We start from the raw sequence: 16,010 nt of genomic DNA, 5'->3' as shown, positions 1-16,010 counted from the left end.
CCAACCATAAAAGAGGCCAAATTCTCCAGCAAGATGGTGCTCCATCGCATACTTCCATCTCCTCTTCAAGGTTCTTCAAGGCGAAGAAGATCAAGATGCTCCAGGATTGGCCGGCCCAGTCACCAGACCTGCACATCATTGAGCAATTGGGGTAGGATGAAAGAGGAAGCATGGAAGACCAAACCAAAGATATGATGAACTCTGGGAGGCATGCAAGACTGTTCTAGTATTCTGATGACTTCATCAATACATGTATGAATCCTTGCCAAACCGCATGGATGCAGTCTTCAAGCTCATGGAAGTCATACAAGATATTTAAATTTGAATCTCACAGCACCACTATTTAATTTGCTGACATATGTTAGTATTTGAAGAAGTTTTGTTCAATTTATGTATAGGCGACAAAACTTTTGTCTTGCCAAAATTTGACCTTTCTGTCTTGTTTAAATAATAAATCTTTTTTTAGTGAAACTAATTTATTTCAGTGCATTGAACATCATTTGGGAGGGTTTTAGCTTTTCAAATGAGCTATTTCTTACACCAATTGATTAATTAAAAGTCAGGTTAATAGCAGGTGTTTCTACAAAATAGAGAAGCGACAAGACTTTTGTCAGGGACTGTAGTGTTTCAGTGTCACAAGCTGCAGCATTCAGATGGATATGGTATGACTAATATTGTTTAAGTATCATTAGTCAGCCATCACAGCTACAAGAAAACAGCTAGTTAAATGTGAAATGACACCTGATACACTTCTCATATTTACGTTCATTTTAAGTTGAATTGAAATTAAAAAAATTGACAACAGTTTTTTCAAAAGCGGATCAAACTATTTTGGGAAATATTTGTGGCCTAGGACCTCTGAGTGGCCGTGTCCCATGAATGCTGTGCTGTTATCTCCAGTAGTGAACAACTACCCTATGAGATCTGTATTTTAAACACACCGATCTCACAGCGTGAGGGTAAATGTTGTTTTATCTAATGTACTTCCACCGGTTCCCCTCTGGAATGTATCCTTTCACCACATTTTTTTATTTTATACACCAATGAGTGTTGAAGTATTCAGGGCCAGGCTGTTACAACAGTACAACTATCTTGGTACTATTGTAGACCATAACCTGACATTTGATGCCAACGTAGATGCAGTCTGTGCTAAAGCCCATCAGCATATGCACTTTCATCTGAAGTTGAGAAGCATTGTAAAAATGTGTAACAAAACTTGTCCTATGAATACAGGCTGCTGCCATCTGGTCACAGGTGCATCGTACCGAGGTATAAGATTAAGAGATTTAAAAAAAAAAATTGTCCCTGTTACCACTCGTCTCCAATCCAATCCAATCCAACTTTATTTGTTAAGCGCTTTAAAACAACCAAAGTTGACCAACGTTCTGTACAGAAAAATACAACATAACATAACATTATAACATAATTAAAAATAATAGCTGCGCAATAAAAAGCAATTAAACCTAATTATTTAATAAAGTAAATGATGTTGACATCTTAAAAGGCAACAGAGAAGAGATGTGTTTTTAAGACGTGATTTAGAAACAGACAAAGAAGAAGCCTGTTTAACATGCAGAGGCAGATCATTCTATAATTTAGGAGCCGACACCGCAAAGGCCAGTTCCCTTCTGAGCTTCCCCTTAGTTTTAGGCACACTCAGGAGCAGCTGATCATCTGACCTGAGAGAGCGTGTTGACATGTAAGGGTGTATAAACTCAGCGAGGTAGGGCGGGGCAAGACCATTCAAGGCTTTAAAAGAAAATAAAAGAATTTTAAAATGGATCCTGAATTGAATAGGCAGCCAGTGGAGTGAGGCTAAAATGGGAGAAATGTGCTCATGTTTACGTGTGCCAGTTAAAAGACGTGCAGCAGCATTCTGTACCATCTGGAGACGGGCAATGGAGGACCCACTTACCCCCACATAAAGTGCATTGAAGTAATCCAGCCTAATGGTAACAAAGGCGTGGATTACAGGGCTGCCAACTCTCACGCATTGGCTGTGAGACACACGCATTTGACTGGTTTCACACGCTCACACGCCACACCCCCGATTTCTCACGGTGAAGTGTCAACTGTCGGTCAAATTTCTGAAAGATGAGTTTACCTATAGATCTACCTGTTGAGCCACTTGTGATCGACCGCTTTCAGAGACTGCGATGGGGTTCAAGAGCGCTCCCTGTCTGTGGAATTTTCTAATTGTTGCAAACTGAGAAAAAAAATTTCACGATCCATCCCAGGTGCATTTCCACGGCTTCAGGTATGTGCTCTGAGTATCAGACCCGTCCGTCGCTACGTGTCCACTCTTTCTGTAACAATAGAGGTGAGCAGCACGGCTGGTAAGTGTAGCAACTTCAGGCTATTTTAGTGTTTTTAGTTAGATTAGTTTTAGTTAGACTCGCTCTGCTGTGGGCAGTAACGCGTTTCATCCGTGCGTAGACCTCTGATCATGAGTAGCGTACAGCCTCCTCTAAACTTTGTCAGAGACCAGACACCCAAATGGGCCTCTGTGTCTGTCAGACGGTCTGAATGAGATACTACCATATCAGCGGTGCAATAACATGCACAGCAGACTATATTACAACTCTCCAAATCTCGGACAACAGAGATGGGAGGAGTTATCTTTAGAATGTGCAAAAAGTTGTAAACATGAGAAACACATCTGAGCTATCCTATACAATATATACGATACTGCAACGTTGGGCCACTATTGTGCTTCTCTAACCTCTGTGCATCTCTAAATGTAACTGTAAATAATTAATTTAATGTTTCATAAAATTAAAAAATAGTCTTTATTTTCCCAAAAAATAAACAGAGCTCTGAACCCTGGACCTGTTCACTACAGACCCAAATCTTCTCAGCTGTTGCTGACATGTGCTACTGTCTCTTCATGTGGCTCATTATGTTAGGAACATTGTCTGGGTCACTTCTTATATCATAAGAAGATAATACAATGTAATTAAGTGATGACTGGTTAACATTAATGTAAATGCTAAATGCCCTGATACCTGTTGATACTACAACAATTTTGCGCAAACTTGCACATATCATGTAAGACTTGATATCTCCATTTTTTTGCCAAAAACTCTCCAGAAAGTGCCATTTAATGGTTTATTTTTCAAAAAATGTTCCTGGGGGGGGCATACCGCCAGACCCCCCTAGGAAGAGCCCCCCAGCACACATAACAAATCTCAATTTAAACCCTGAAGGATAATGATGCTGAAACAGCCAAAGAAATTGCTTTGTACACGGCAAAATATGGGTTGGCCCCGCCAAATCTCACTCAAAGTTTTTTGGAAAAGTTGGCAGCTCTGGGATTACCGTCTCAAAGTGCTGTCTTGACAGTACTGGCTTTATTTTGGCCATCTGCCTCAAGTGGAAGAAACTTGACAACAGCCTTGATTTGACTCTCAAACTTAAGCTCCAAGTCCACTTCAACCCCTAGGTTTTTAATGCTAGGTTATATATATACTGTGCCAAGTAACCCAGATCTACAGGGTGAGTCCCAGTAGTGCCACCAAAAACCATTACTTCTGTCTTTTCATCATTAAAATTTAAGAGCCATTTAGGCCTTACTTCCGGTACCTTCCAGTTCTAAAATGACGAAACATCAACGATACCCATTTTTTTGAATCATCATTAGCAATGATGCCAGTGTTAGCAGCAACAGTGCTGCGCCTCTTACGGAACTGATGGGGGCAGTATATGCTTCATGTGTTCCAGTCGATACATTCAGAAGTAGGAGCTCACAAACAAGTGGTCAAAGTCCCGCCCTTAAACTTCAGTGGCAGTGATGCCATGTTGTGGTTGGGCTTGGGTTGCCAATGCCGGCTTGGGTTGCCAACGACGAAATGTATGAAATATATAATATGGTTCTTTTAATATATATACTTAAAGTCGTCTTGTGTTCTTCTTATTTCTCTCACTACACTAATCCCTAATTACAGTCATGTTGTGGGGGTCTGATGATTCTCTACCCCTACAGATCTACGGAAATGCTGTGTTGTGCCGACCTGAGTTGCCGATGAGAAAATACGGGTAGTAGTTTGCATGTTTTTGTGGGACGGATCACTACATTTGCTTTTCTAGTTCAGATTCGTTGCAGCATAGAGGTAAATCTGATGGTTCTCTTCCCCTATGTATATACAAAATATTTGTATAGTGATGGAGTCTAATCACCAAAGTACATTTTATTGAGCTGTATTATAAACCTTATTTGCAAATCTGCAACTAGTCTCTCCTGATTGAAATATAGCTCAGTGTAAATTCTTTCAGGAAGACCTAACTCTTAAACAATGCTCTACTTAAATCAAATCAGCTGTTGGAGGTGTTCACCTTCCTGCCTAACCTATCGTACACAAATGACCAATCACAGAGTCAAAACCCTGCTTTAACAAATCTGTTTCTCTCTTTGCTATTAAGTTGTCATAGCAGGCAAAGAGTGGAATCCTCCACCCCCCCCCTACACCTCCAGTCCTCTACTCCAGCTGATCAGTCCGGAGCCTCCTTCGGTCTGGTCTTCGAGCTCCTTCATTGCCACGACTGGTGTCTCAATTCTCAAATCCGTGTAGCAATGGGGTCTAATCGCTAAATACTTTGTACATTTTATTGATCTGTACAATAAACCATGTTTGCATATCTGCAAACATGTCTCTCCTGATTAAAATGTGTATGTGTGCTTGTGTGAGAATCTGCCTGACTGCAAGGTAGTGGTGAAAACCTGGTGCAGTATGGAATATCATTGATTTGGGCAGTCTCTCAATAAGAAGGACAATAAACTTGATAATGAGTCACTGACATAGCCTCTGAAAAGAGCAAGTTGATAGACTGATGACAAAAGACATGGTCAAAGTGGATTGAAATTTATAATTTTAAAAACTGGGTACGGCATCCTATCCTCATTTAATGACTCCAACGTCCATGAGTAGAAGTATTAAGTAGCAGAAGTAAAGTACAAGTACCTCAAATGTTAATAACAGCAACATTTTGTCACATTTAGCTTTAAATAATGTTTAAAAAACTGGTAGGAAATTTTGAGGGTCACTTTCTTGCACATTTACAACAATATTTGTCAACTTGTAAATATTTTAAATAGTTAAATCCAAATATTAAATGTTACACCTAAATGTGAAATGTTAAATCTAAATGCTAAATCTAAATCTAAATGTTAAATCTAAATCTAAATGTTAAATCTAAATCTAAATGTTAATCTAAATCTAAATCTAAAGTTAAATCTAAATATTAAATCTAAATCTAAATGTTAATCTAAAACTAAATCTAAATGTTCAATCTAATATTAAATAAACATTATGATTATATTTAATATTTAGATTTAACATTTAATTTAGATTTAGATTTAACATTTAGATTTAGATTTAACATTTAGATTTAGATTTAGCATTTAGATTTAACATTTAACATTCAGGTGTAACATTTAATATTTGGATTTAACTATTTAAAATATTTCCAAGTTGACAAATGTTGTTGTAAATGTGCAAGAAAGTGACCCTCAAAATTTCATACCAGTTTTTTAAACATTATTTAAAGCTAAATGTGACAAAAGTTTGCTGTTATTTTCAGCGTGAGCCGCTTTACAAACGCCGCCCCATAGAGAAGTTAGCTAATTTACCTAGTTTAGCTAATATTACATAGGAGGAAGTTGGCTTCAAACTGTCTGAAAGGATTTTTACTTTGCGTTGTTCTGTAAGAGAGCAGCTACTGTACTGCCACTTTATCTGCTGGTTGCAGGTTAGGTAGGCTGCAAGTTATCAAACCTGACTCACATCAAACTCGTGCATGCCATGGACAATCATTCTCATGTAAGTCACTTTAGCCTGAGTAACATGTTAATGTTCGTTATGAAAATAACAAGTAGACACATTCTCCACATTGTCTCATTTCGCCACAGAAATGGTATTAATTGGATCCAATAAGGTTAATGCTAGCTGAGTACTCAACATTCTCATGCAGGTGACAAAAATGCTTTGGCAAACTGCTTGGAGAGCCAGCAGAGAGGCCTTAGAGAGGCATTAACATAGCTGCAGCATGTAAGCTGAAAGACAAAAGCAAACTGATCGCTCCCTTGAGTGAATTCAAGACAGACATCTGTCATCTGGAGAACTAGCTTGCTGAGTGATCAGCCTTACTCTCAGCCTCGTCTGACAGGCAGTCTGAGAGTAACCTGGTGGAAAACGCTCACTGACTGCGTTCTTAAGGTGTGCAACCCAAGCTGCATCTATTACACTCACACTCATGTCCAATGGTAGCATGAATCTCTCTAAAGTGAAGAATTTGCGTAAAACCACCTTATCCATCTTCCACTCACTCAGAAAAGCTGCTTTTTAACGCAGCGCCCCCTGCGGAGCAGCCAGGGTTTGTCCTCAATAGTCCAAAGGAAACATTCAATTTCAAATGAGCTCCGTACAGCAGCTCCTTCATCACTGTCAGCTGGAGGGAGCATCCACCCATCCATCACTCGCTCTGACTGTTTGCTACATACTGAGGAAAAGAGATTCGTAGGTTGTATGTGAGTTTTTCAATGTGTTAGCATCAGTTGTAAGTGCACTGGTCTTAACAACAATGTAAAAAAGGAATGCATTTAATATAATGCAGACAGCATGAACAAAACTTTAATTATGAATGTCAATTAAAATGTGCATGTAACTTGCAGGTATATTAGGGCTGAAACTTGTCATTATTTTTGTTATTGGTTAACTTCTCAACTATTCTTAAATTGATTGTTTAGTCTATAAAATATCAGAAAATAGCTAAACTTTCATATCAGAAATTTCTGATTAATTAACTAATAATTGTTGGGAAAAAAAAGAAAAGAAAAGCTTCAAATAAAGCTTGCCACAAATAAACTGTTATTTAAATACTTCACACCACAACTAATTTACCGTTCTCCACAGTGACCATTCCACCCCCAACACTCACATCGATTGTGTGTGTGTGTGTGTGTGTGTGTGTTGTGGTGTGTTGTCTGTGTGGTGGTGTGTGTGGGGTGTTTGTGTGTGTGGGGGGCGGGGGGGGGTCTATCACAGCCATTGATGGCCTCTAAAGTTTCATCCTTCCACAATCATTTGCCTGTTTGAAGGTGCAGCCACTCTGCAGGCATCTGAAACCTGCAGCTAACAATCAAAGAGCTGTAGGAGTATAGGACAGACCTATCTGGTTACAGAGGGAGAGCGAGTGAATGAGAGACAAAGAGTGACAGTGCGAGAATAAGTGAGAGAGAGAGAATCGAGAAAAAGAAAGCGTGTAAGAAAGAGAAAGGGAGAAAAACATTACCAAGGTTATTTTCATCCTCTTCTCCAGCTCTTTCAGCATTTATCTGCTCACTCACATTTGTTCTATTCTGCATGAGAATCGATTGATTCCACAATGGGAGGCACAGACTAGCCCCACTGTTTGCCTTTCTCCCCCATCCTCATAAAGGGATTCCTTTGACTTTGATGTGGCAGAGAAGCCATGTCTGCTACTGTCATGTCACTGTTCAAATATGTTACAGTGTTAACTCCAATATCACTGACACATTGTTGGGACCTAAATCAATCATTTATTGCCAGTTCAGTTAACCTGCACCAACGTGAAAGCTGTGGGTATTTGGCTCTGCCGGCCCAGTGACTTCAGAGGAGCTCTAAAAATGGAAGTAAATTAAACTAAATATCCCAGTTATTTATTTATTTATTTTTTACAAACTCCCATTTCTCTTTTTCAAAAGACACAGACATTCAGTTCAATTTTTTTAACAGTGTTAAATCATAACAGAAGTTATCTCGGGACACAGATTAAGAGATTAGATTTAGACCATATAATTTACAGAAACCCAACATTTCCCCTATGAGCAAGCATGTGATGTGACAGTGCAGAGGAAAAAACCTACTTTAAACAGCCAGAAACCTTAGACAGACCCTGGCTCTTGGTGAGCAGAGAGAGAGAGAGGGAGACAGACAATAGAATGATGAAACAGTGGCAATTAACAATAAAGATAATAGAACTATGACTAGTAATAATAGATCAAGGTGCCACCACAGTCCATGGAAACCTGTGATTTTGGATGGGAGAATAAATGTTGTGCTGGGCTGCATCAGTTGGTAAAGACAACCATGTGAACAGGTTTGAAAAAGGTGAACTTGCAAAGAGAAATGAGAGTTAGAAATTGTAAAATAAGAACAAAAAACTAACATATGCTCTGTATTTGAATATCTTATCTGGATAGGGAAAAGTGCATTAAGCGTTATAGAGTGTAAATGCACACATTTTGCATTTACCTACAGTACTTTGCAATCAGTAAATGGGATGGCATTGGGCAATTATCCAGGTTGTCCAAGCTGGATAATTAACAAGTGATTTTGCCAATGACAGGCTTAGATTAATATTCTAAGTGTCTGTGTTTATAGAAAGGAGCGCTAAACCCACCAGACTCCTTTTAAAAAAGCAATACTTTTAGCGTGTATAGAGCCAATGTATATCCACATGTAAATCACTATGTGGTATTCCAACCAAAACTAGAGTTGTAATGGTTGAAAAGTGGACAGATGCTCCAAAACAGCTTTTCATAGTTTTATTTTGTTTTTAATGTTTTTCTGTCAACTTTGAAGTGTATTTTGCGATGCTAAAGTCTGGTGGGTTTAGCAAACACAATTTTGCGGATGTTTTTTATGTTTTAAAAAAGGATCTTAATCTTTAACAGAAAGGTCGACCTCCTTAGAAATCCTTTCCATAACGTTGTCAGTAACTTAATCTGAGCAAAATCAGGGGCAAAACAGAACTTTTGTGGAGGTAAATACAAGCTGGACAATTATCCTGTTAACTTACACTGTAGCTTGTTTTGCTGCTGCCGACTGCAGCGTTCACACTTAATACTGCACCAATGTCAAAGCTTGTTGTTCCCATCAGTCACTTAGACACAAAAACATGGAAAAATAGGGTCCAGGTTGAAAAAAACGGTAGTTACCCTTTGAGGGTCACACGAATGGTGTGACCAGCAGAACTAGCACTATTGTGTGTAACTTTTCCACTGGCTCTGATTACCTTGTTACAGTATAAAATTAGTGTAGTTAGCAAGGCTGCCAAAAAGTAGACTCCAGATGCCTTTATCTGTCTTTAATGTGTAGCAGTCCCTTAAGTTTATCCTACATGTTTGATGATAAGTTCATCAGCTCCACCCACCACATTTGCATATTGAGGTCCAATAAATGTGGGCCGAATTAAGATGTGGAGAACACACTGCTACCAGGTGTAGACGCAAAGCCCCCATAATCGGATTTAATTATTTGGATCATAACAGATTACATGGTCCAATGTGATCAAAATGAGATCCTGCTGAAAGAGAGAATTCCAAAGAATTCCTTTCACTAGAAATAAATGTGTTTTTGAATTAACAAACTTTTTACTTTTTTTGTTTCAAATCAATAGAATAGAAACATAAAATGGAAGTGGCACTTTATCATAAGATGTTCTATAATTTAATTTAGATTACCAACTGCTTAAAAAAATACTGAGTATCAATCATTTGGTAAAGCTAAATGTCTGCTGCTGAGTGACCATCAACACATATCTAAATTTATTCTACCAAAGTGACAGCGACATTAACAAATATTTCAGCCCACAAAAATGACCAAGGGTTTCATTTTATTTTATAACCAAATCAGCAAGTACTTTGGGACATATTGTAGAGTTAACTCACTGCGTTAAAATGGTAAGTTGTTCAATGTAAATGTAAAAGTTGTTCAATGTAAATGTATTTTAATTGTAAAAACAAGTTTGCAATGCAGACCCTTTATGCTACACTAGAAAACAAAAGACAAAACAAAAACAGTAGTGCATTCCTGTAGTGAATCTTTACAATTTGCATCAGGAGAAATGTAAACTGCCGCAACACAAACACTGGTGAATTCTCTGGGCAAATTAACTGGTTGACATCTTAACAATAAAAATTCAACATCAGAGAACCATTTTCCATCAACTTCAACAATGTTTGAGCATGAAAAATCATTGATGTAAACATAGTCCACCTCCCCTTGTCCCACTGGAGCACTGTACTGTTGGCGGGGAACACGCCAACACGGGATGCCACAATGGAGCCAGGTCTCTGCAAGATGTGGGCACAACAGTCTCCAATTTCCAAAGTTAGGCTAGCCTGAATCCTATTTCATCCATTCCACTTTCCTGTGACCGGACATCAGCCAGGAGCAGGCTGGGTACTGGAACAGCCTTAGATCAAAGCTGGGCCAGCCCAGCTCTGTTCCCAGCTGTCTTCCCGGGGCGGTCCCACCGCCCTCGGTGATGCTTGGTCCAGCCACTCTGGCTGGGTGGTCGGAAGATGCTGTGGGAAGTGTTTGCCTCAAGGTCCATCGCTCTTAAACCAAACCCTGTGCTTCCTTTTCAGATGTTGCTGAATGTATGTCTGTCATACAGCCGTACGTACTCCAGTAACAAAGGCCACAAGACAATTAATTAAAACAAAAATGTATCAAAGTCCATGGGAGCTCCTGGCCGCCTCATCTACATGCACCGCCTTCACTGTGGTAACTGTTGTTGATTCTCTTGTTAAGACTGTGCTGTGGCAGTGCTCAAGGAATGTGATTGCTGGCAGGGTGATATTCACCTGCAAAATCTTTTCCAGACCAGAAAGTGTGACACTCTACACCTAGTTATAGAGCGATGGTTTTGGTGAAGACCATCTTCTAAAGTGGGATGCAAGACTTAAACCACCATGGTTTAAGTCTTGCATCCTACTTTAGATTTAACCTCTTGGTTACGGTTAGTCAAAGATTGAGGGTTTTAGCTTCAACACATCCTTTCTTCTGCTTCAAGTCAGCATTAACATTTTCAAGACTTAACCAAGACCACGTCCTTTCCTGAAACTTAACTAAGTGCTTTGAGTTGGTATGAAGAGTTTGCGACTTTGCAGACTTTTAATAAATGTTTTCTCTTTTTTTTAAGAGTCAAGCAAGAATAGCAAAAGACAACAGGAGCCATACCTTTGCACTTTTATTGCCAAAAAAGGTTTGTAGATAGTGTTTTCCCTTCCTCCACTGAATTTAGAAAGAGAGTTCTACTTGATTTTCTGTTCCTTTTACGTGTAATAAAACAGACACTGAACACTATACACAGGGGCGTAGCACAAAATTCTGGGCCATGTAGAAAGATTTTCTATGGGCCCCTCCCTGCATCCACAGATATTCATTCTAGTATCTTTAGGGGCCCTCCTCACATGAGGGCCCTAGGAACTCAGTCCCCTTTTTCCCCCCTTTCTGATGCCCATGATCACACACATCACAAGCCCATTTTTGTTTATCCCAGGAAAGCTGAACTTTCAACTTTAACTCAAATGAATTTCTACATTTTCTTTTTACACCAGTGGGATTTTTTTATTGATACTGTCCAATTGAATTATTATAAACTGTGATTTTCAGTCGTATTTGGAAGCTTTGGAAACGCCATTCACCAAACCAACATGCCGATATTGAAGACTGAACTGGGTGGAACAGAAATAAAAGAGAGGGAGAACTAGGGAGGCAGAAAAAATAGTTGCCAATTTGTTTGCTGTGTGCTGGAACTGTACTAGACTTCTTTCTGAAGCGCCTGACAAGCAGGTGAGATCAAAGTCATGGGGACAAAAGAGGCTCAGCAGCGATTTGTCAGGAGACGAGAGGCAGCGGCTGGGTTCAGCCCTCTGATCACCGCCTCACCAAAGAAATCTGTCCATGAGAAAAAGTACAGCAGAAAGGGTTCAAAGGTCATTTTGATTTGCTCTGGATTACTGGTACCTCCTTTTTCCTCTGCTAAAAGGGGGGTGGGGGGTTAAAGAAAAGGACCTGGCTAATAACCTTTGTATTATTGCAGAAAAGAAACCCTTTTGTGCCCAGAGGGTTTTTTGGGGTGGTGGTGGGGGCAGAATTTTGGGGAGGTCAATTAAAAAAGGAGCCCTGAAATTCTTGCTTTCATTCATGGCTGGAGGAGAGAAAAGGGGGAAAGTTAAAATGTATGCTTTTGGGTTTTGTCTCAGAGCACTTCATGTGGATGGGTTTGGATTCATTTGTCAAGTGGATGATGGCAAAAGGATTGGTTGGAACCTGAATTTAATAATCACCAATAATCAAGAGTTGGCCAAGCTTCTCACTTGAAGCTAAAGCATTTTATCATTGTTTATTCTAAACACAGGTGTAAATACATCCAAAATGCATTGAGGTAGTGATCACTCCAACCACATTGGGAGGCTGTCAGGAATGCAAGTGTGCAGTGTAATGTGAACTTGAATGGCTCCCTGACCATATTGAAGGACCAATTAGTCAACTTTGTATTGTGTAGATAGCAGAACAAATCTCCCAAACACAGTTGATTTGCCTCTGCCAAATAACTCGGACAAGGTTCTGAAGTCTGTACCCGAGCCGAGGCATCTAACAACTGCTACAACCCTCGTACAGCCGATGGCTGAGCACAAATGTATACAAACATTTTTCTGTTTAGCTGCAGATGAAGTTTCCCCACATTCAAAAGTGAGCAAGGAAGCAAAATCTAAAAATGCCCTAACCCTAACCTGACCCCAACGGAGGTCTTCAAGGGTACACTTTGTTTTTAGTAATCGAGACCCAACCTCTTGTCCAATTGGTTCAATTGGGTTGGTAAGGTCTTGTTTCACTGCCACAGGTCTCAGGTCTGTGGGTCAATATGTTTAATACTCAAGTGGATCAGAACAGTCCTGAGTGTGCTCCACATGAGCTCTGATAACATGGCAATGGCCTTGGTACAAGAGGAAATCACTGCTTTGCAATCAGTTTCTATTAAGAGATACCTTCTAGGACAATATTCTTACGCTATATCGCTGCTGTGGCAAAGTTGGATAAAACGCTGGTCTCTACCCAGAAAAACATTTTTATCATGTCCAAAAACTAGACTTCTGTGAAACATGAAAATACCTTTGAATGTGCAACCCACTGCTGAGAATATGCAGATTGGACTTTTCCACCAAGGTTAGTGTGGTGTCAAGACTCTGAGTAACCCTAAGCTTGCAAGCCTGCTCAATCTGGATATAAGATCTAAATGAGGCCAAAAGCTTGGATTCTGTTTTATAACTGACATTTTAACTTTCAAAACTTTAAAAAAACAAAGGTATTCTAACATGAACACGAAGATGTGTGTGTGTGTGTGTGTGTGTGTGTGTGTGTGTGTGTGTGTGTGTGTGTGTGTGTGTGTGTGTGTGTGTGTGTGTGTGTGTGTGTGCGTGCGTGCGTGCGTGTGGGGGTGTGTGTGCGTGCTTATTGCTGGGATGCTTTGTGGGCGGCGTGGAGGGGAGCGTAATTAAAATAGTTTCTGAGAGAAACAGCAAGCCACATCAGAGGTTCCACCCTCTTCCAGCCTTTAACCACATCACTTAGAATTGGCCACCAGAGCAAACGCTGATACACACGGCCCGGCTGATGTTATGGTGTGCTGTCTGACTCTGTCTCGGAGGCATAATGTGCACACATTTGTAATTAAAAGAGAGCTGCCTTTTCTGATCATCGGGGTAAATAAAGTGACAGAAGCAGCTAGCTGGGTGATGTATGGGAGGGGAAGACAAATTAACCGTCGACTCTCTGGGGGATTCTCAGCAGAGGCCTTCATAGCAGCAGTGGAGCAGTGCCAAAGGGCAGAGAGATTTGTAGATGATGGTGCTAATTACCAGAATGCAAACCATAATGTGACCAAGATGGAAGCAATTTAGGCAGTAGTCATTTAGCCTGCTGCTCTTCCGCCCACCGGCTGCTGCCTAGCCAGAGCCGGGGCATTAGGATGGGAAAAGTCTGGGAGAATCCATTGCTCGGGTGGATGAAGAAGAATTAATGCACAGCAGAGAGGCTCTGTGGCAGGAGGAGCACATGGAGACAGCCATGGGACAGAACATTCATTTGTCTTTTCTTTCGTAATCTAACATCAACAGAAGCGACCCTTAACATTAGTGGGCAATGTGTGCAGGTCAGGAGAAGGAGCATCTAAATACTTGAGAACAAAGTAGGCTGCAAACTTTGAACTGCTGAGAGAAGAGATTGGGTTTTATTTCCAAGTTAACCTGCAGTGGCAGTCTGTCACCAGCTCTGGAAGACCTCTGTGGATATCTGCATCACATGCTGGACGGTGCTGCCATCATGGAAAATGTCCTGCATGGAAAATGTTACTTAAGTAAAAGTGTGTAAGTATCATCAGGAAAATTTACTAAAAGTATTAAGTAAAAGTACTCAAGAAAAATGCAGAAAAATCCTCATGTTTTAGAAACTGGAACCAATCCTAACAGTTGTGTGTTTAATGGTCTAATCATTTCAGCTGGACTTGTAGGTTGTTATACTGTTGGGTAGGTTCATTTATTATAAAACATCAGATTTTGTGTGCAAAAATCTTAATTTAAAGCAGTTAGTAACTACATGAATGTAGTGGAGTAAAAAGTAGAATATTTCTCTCTGAAATGTAGCAAAGTAGAAGTAGAAAGTGGCATGAAAAAGAAAAAGACTCAAGTAAAGTACAAGTACCTCTAATTTGTACTTAACTACAGTACTGGAGTAAATGTACTTAGTTACATTCCACACATGTCTGCCAGCACCTGTTCAATTTGACACATGTATCTATACTTCATGTAAAAGTCATTTCTTAACATTGTTGTTACTTCAGAATGCTTCCTACAATGTCACAGATTTGGAAGATAAAGTTGTGTTTGAGTGGTCAAAGGAAATCCTCAGTGTGATGATATGAGGGATACGGCCTCAGGTTATAATCTAAATATCTAAATTCAATAAAAAAATGAATTCAGTAGAAAAAGCTGTAGTATGTTCAGTTTTGTGAAGGTTAAGGTAGCTCAGTGATTCATCAGGACATCCAGCAACAGTCTTATTCCTCACCTGTTGCAGTGGCTTTCAGGCTCAGGCTGCCTGTATAATTTGGGATGTCTAATTGCTCTTTCAGGATATTTCACAAGTGGAGTTCAGAGGAGAGAGCTGTTCCGCACTCAGCCACTGTGTAATTTTATCCACGCCGCAGTCTCTCACTTCACACAGAGCTGATACCTTTTGCCTCCCCCTTTCCTTTGTATCAATTGGTCGGAGTTCAGCCTATTGTCGCCACAAGCTTCTTTTATATGTGCGCTCAGTCTGAGCACAGGCTCTCAGTCAGATCCGCAGGAGGGATTTCAGCTGTTGCAGCAGAGGCGAGGATCCCAACTCGGGGGCGGCTGTGCTGTCAGCGGTACTGGGCTTGGATGTGCGCAAGGCTGGCCCTCTCGAGCATTGGGGACCCGACCCTTTAATGGGACCTTGAGAATAGGGCAGGAGTTCTCAATTTTTTCGCCACAATCGTCGCTCGACGGCCATGCCACAATGCTGATGATACCTGTGCTGGTGTTACTGAGCCTGTTGGATCCCGTTAGACCCCAGGCCCGCTGCGCCCCGGGACAGGCTTGCGACCCCCGGCAGCGGAGGGACGCCGGGGGACGCGGAGGAGTGTATGAACACCTCGGAGGAGCGCCGAGACGCAGGAAACTCTACTGCGCTACTAAATATCATTTACAAATCCATCCAAATGGGAAAATAGATGGATCACTGGAAGAAAACAACCCGTTAAGTGAGTATTTATTTATTGTTTTACACACAGAGAACTGCACCAACAAACTACCTAATACAAGATATGGTCATATCATGTTTTTCAGTGCCTTAGTGCACTTTTTGATTACAAAAGTAGGGTCAACTTGTTTAATAAAAGGGGTTTTGAAATACAGATTTGTGGAATTTAATGAAACACTTTTCACTTTGGAGTAAATTCATTATATACCTGAAACGTATTCAAATGTGCAGTATTTAATATAAGTGTAAATGGTCTAATTTACTATTTTAATTTACTGATTTAATATTTGTCTATTTTAGTAGCCTATATTAGTAGGCTATTTGATTCATCTGATCAGTTTCACCATCAGTAACTCAGTGAACGCGTCTGTGTGTGTGTGTGTGTGTGTGTGTGTGTGTGTGTGTGTGTGTGTGTGT

At 40.3% G+C, this 16,010-nt stretch overlaps 1 protein-coding gene and 1 long non-coding RNA gene across 2 annotated transcripts in view; one reads left to right on the top strand and one right to left on the bottom strand.

Annotated features, from left to right (window-relative positions):
• Nucleotides 1–11,454, bottom strand: part of LOC116703306 (uncharacterized) — a 16,767-nt gene extending 5,313 nt beyond the window's left edge. The window contains exons 1-2 of the long non-coding RNA XR_004335394.1: nt 11,444–11,454; nt 940–945 (exon numbers count right to left, since the gene is read on the bottom strand). This is a non-coding gene — a long non-coding RNA (uncharacterized LOC116703306). The remainder of the gene's footprint in view (nt 1–939; nt 946–11,443) is intronic.
• A 3,499-nt stretch (nt 11,455–14,953) lies between these two features.
• Nucleotides 14,954–16,010, top strand: part of fgf3 (fibroblast growth factor 3) — a 3,114-nt gene continuing 2,057 nt past the window's right edge. Inside the window, exon 1 of the mRNA XM_032537963.1 lies at nt 14,954–15,594. Within this exon, the coding sequence (XP_032393854.1) occupies nt 15,351–15,594 (244 nt within the window). The 5' untranslated portion in view covers nt 14,954–15,350. The remainder of the gene's footprint in view (nt 15,595–16,010) is intronic.

The sequence above is a fragment of the Etheostoma spectabile genome, chromosome 15 (genome assembly GCF_008692095.1).
Source record: "Etheostoma spectabile isolate EspeVRDwgs_2016 chromosome 15, UIUC_Espe_1.0, whole genome shotgun sequence".
Taxonomy (NCBI): domain Eukaryota; kingdom Metazoa; phylum Chordata; class Actinopteri; order Perciformes; family Percidae; genus Etheostoma; species Etheostoma spectabile.
The sequence above is the reverse complement of the archived record's forward strand: the minus strand, read 5'-3'. Positions and strand labels throughout refer to the sequence as shown.